This window comes from Macrobrachium nipponense, chromosome 1 (assembly GCF_015104395.2).
Source record: "Macrobrachium nipponense isolate FS-2020 chromosome 1, ASM1510439v2, whole genome shotgun sequence".
Lineage (NCBI taxonomy): Eukaryota > Metazoa > Arthropoda > Malacostraca > Decapoda > Palaemonidae > Macrobrachium > Macrobrachium nipponense.
Genome location: NC_087200.1, coordinates 25,127,601 through 25,130,878, shown reverse-complemented (window position 1 = coordinate 25,130,878; position 3,278 = coordinate 25,127,601). Strand labels below are relative to the sequence as shown.

The window sequence follows — 3,278 nt, the reverse complement described above, 5'->3', positions numbered from 1 at the left end:
CAGTCCCGGCAGAGGATGCCACGGAGTGGTGTGCAAGGATGGTCGTGGTAGCCAAGAAAACGGGCCAACCTCGCCGCACAGTAGACTTCCAGCGCCTCAATGCCCACTGTCTCCGTGAGACTCATCATACACCGGCACCCTTCGACATGATTTCGAGCATCCCCATTCACACGTACAAGACTACAGCGGACGCCCATTGGGGTTTCCACCAAGTGGAAGTGGACGAGGATAGCCGCCCACTCACGACCTTCATCACCCCATGGGGGCGGTATCGTTATCGTAGGACACCCATGGGTAACTGTTTGGCTTCCGACGCCTATACGAAAAGATTCGATGACGCCCTGCAAGACATCACCAGAAAGCATAAATGCATCGACGACACCTTGCTATACGATCACAGCATCGAAGAGGCGTTTTGGCACGTATATGAATTCCTGTCAACGTGTGCCTCTGCAGGTATTAGACTCAAGCCCGAGAAGTTCAGATTCTGCAAGAGAGAGGTTACCTTCGTCGGGTACCACTTGGGATGGGAGTCATATAAGCCTGCAGACGAAGCAAACTCCAGCAGGCACGGGAGGTCATCTGTCAATTAGCCAAGGACGGCTTGGCATATTACGACAAGATGCACCCTACGATAATCATGACGGATTGGAGCAAGGAAGGCATTGGTTTCGTCGTCCTCCAGCAGTATTGCGCTTGACATTCAGCTGACAGCCCCTTTGTTGCAAGGGCGGCTGGCGTCTTGCACTATGTGGCAGTCGACACCTCACCCCTTCTGAAGCAGGGTATGCCCCCGTAGAAGGTGAAGCCCTTGCAGTCACCTGGTGCTTGTGGAAGGCCAGGTTGTTCCTACTTGGGTGCCCAAATCTCACCATCATCACAGACCACACCGTCCACTTGTCAAGCTGATGGGTGATAGGGCTCTTAAGGACGTCATCAACCCAAGATTGTTCAACCTGAAGGAGAAGACACTCCAGTTCAAGTTTCATATCAAATACCTGCCCGGAAAAAGGAACACTGCCGCGGACTTTCTCTCAAGGTACCCGACCATGCGAACACCCCACGAAGCTTCTGACGTGGATTTGGAGGACAACATTCAATTGGCAGTGGCATGTGCAACTATTGCCGCCTTGGAACCGGACATCATCGTGTTGGATGAAGACTGCGTCAGGAGCGCCGCATCTAACGACCCAGTGTATCAGCTCTTGCTTGCAAGGGTCACAGCAGGCGATTGGCCCCAACAGAAGTCACAAGAAATCTCCTGCCTTCGTCCCTTCTTCAGCGTTCGGGATAGGCTAGCCATCAACCAGGATCTGGTGACATACTCGGTGGACCAAGGATGCATATGTTTGGTTATCCCCAAAGATTTACGCTGTCAGGTAGCCGCTAACCTACACGCAGGACACCAAGGCCTCGACTCTATGCTTAGGAGGGCCAGGCAGTCAGTCTACTGGCCGGTAATAGAAGGAGACCTTCAGCATCGCCGTGCCCAATGCACCTCCTGTGATGAACACGCCCCTTCACTGCCTCCTGAAGAAATGATACTCACGCCGCCAGCAGAATACCCCTTCCAGCAAGTCGTTGCAGATATGTTCCAAACAGAGGGCAATGTATACATGGTATACGCAGACAGACTAACCAGTTGGTTAGAAGTAGTTCACTTCCCCTGTGGTGCCACGTCCAACAAAATAAACAATCACCTTCGATCCTATTTTTCACGTTGGGGAGCCCCAGAGCAAATATTGACTGACGGAGGTACGAACTTGGCCAGCGAGGAGATGGTTGCCTTCTTCAGGAGATGGGGAGTCAAGGTCCATCTGTCATCAGCCCAGTATCCTCAGTCCAACGGCAGGGCAGAAGCAGCTGTCAAATCGGCAAAGAGGCTACTCCGAGAAAACACGTCAAAAGGTGGAGCCCTTGAGTCAGACAAGACGGGCCTGGCGATACTCCAGTATCTCAACACGCCTCTGAAGGAGATCAACATGTCGCCATCTCAGCTTGCAACGGGTCGCCAGCTGCGTGACGGGGTACTGACGGCTAGGAGACACCTGTTTGTAGACAGGTATTGGAGACGGACTATACGTCAAAGGGAAACTACAAGTGGCAAAATCACAGGAAGCTATGCGCACCCTTGACACCACCAGGAGACTGCTGCCCATCGAACTAAGTACCCATATACACATACAAAACCAGGCTACTAAGCAGTGGGACAGAACGGGCGTGGTATCGGAAACTAAGCCCCATCGTCAGTACACAGTCAAGCTCAACGGGAGCGGCAGACTCTCAAAAAGGAACAGACGACACTTGAGAGTCATCGCTCCGTCCCACAGCACCCCTGCATCTCAGCACGACACCGCCGTGACCCCTACGCCCTTAGAACTAGTAACGCATTCCATGCAGGACCCCAGCGTCGTTGGTAGGCCCAAAAGGGCTGCCGTTAGACCCAAGTGGTTCCAAGACTTCATATAATGCTGATATTATTTGTTGTTTGCTCATACGATATGCAATTGTACAATTGTATCAAGAATTTATTCTTTTTTTTCTGTGTATGTGTATTACATGCATTTGAGTGCCACTAAGCAACGCACTCAGTGTATGTAACTGCATGTTTTTGTACTGAAAAGTTAGTTAAAAAAAATTTTCTCTTCGTAGCTCATTTCCATGTCCATATTGACATTGTCCCCTTTAATTTTTGTTATGTATAAGTATAATCTTGAAGGGGGGGGATGTAAGATACGTCTTTATAATGCACTGCCGGGCAATAACCCGCAACGTGTTTGCGAGTCAGTCGGCTCTCTGGTCTCGTACAATAAAGTAGTCACCAAGACATCATGTCATTGTAAACCCAACAATACCTCTCCTTTATTACTGTGCATGCCACTACAAGGAAACTTCTACACCTCTGAAAAAACTACTGCTGTTGAGCTTTCTTTTCCTCTATGGAGGGGTTTTTTAATCCCTGCATAACTTTTAACTCCTAGGTACATTTGGCTGTCACTAAGATGCCTGTCATCTCTTTCAGGATTTACAGTATTTAGATCAGTTTTCATTACATAGGTCCTGTCCATAAATGAGAGAAGGAGGTCTCTGAATAGCATGGACACTTTATCATGGAGAACTGTTATTACTGCTTTATCTAACTGGAAAAATTTGCTGAACTGCTCAAACTAGAAGAACCCAGTCAAGGAACATTAAATATAACTTCATGAAAGGATCATGAAGGAAGTTGATAATCAACTCTGTTGCTAATAGTTTCTCAGCGAGCCACTTCTCCGAGA

At 49.1% G+C, this 3,278-nt stretch overlaps 1 protein-coding gene across 1 annotated transcript; it reads left to right on the top strand.

Annotated features, from left to right (window-relative positions):
- The first annotated feature begins 1,049 nt into the window (after positions 1–1,049).
- Positions 1,050–2,135, top strand: LOC135218711 (uncharacterized protein K02A2.6-like). Its single transcript, XM_064255160.1, has one exon. It carries the CDS (start codon positions 1,050–1,052, stop codon positions 2,133–2,135), a length of 1,086 nt encoding a protein of 361 aa, XP_064111230.1.
- Positions 2,136–3,278: the final 1,143 nt, after the last annotated feature.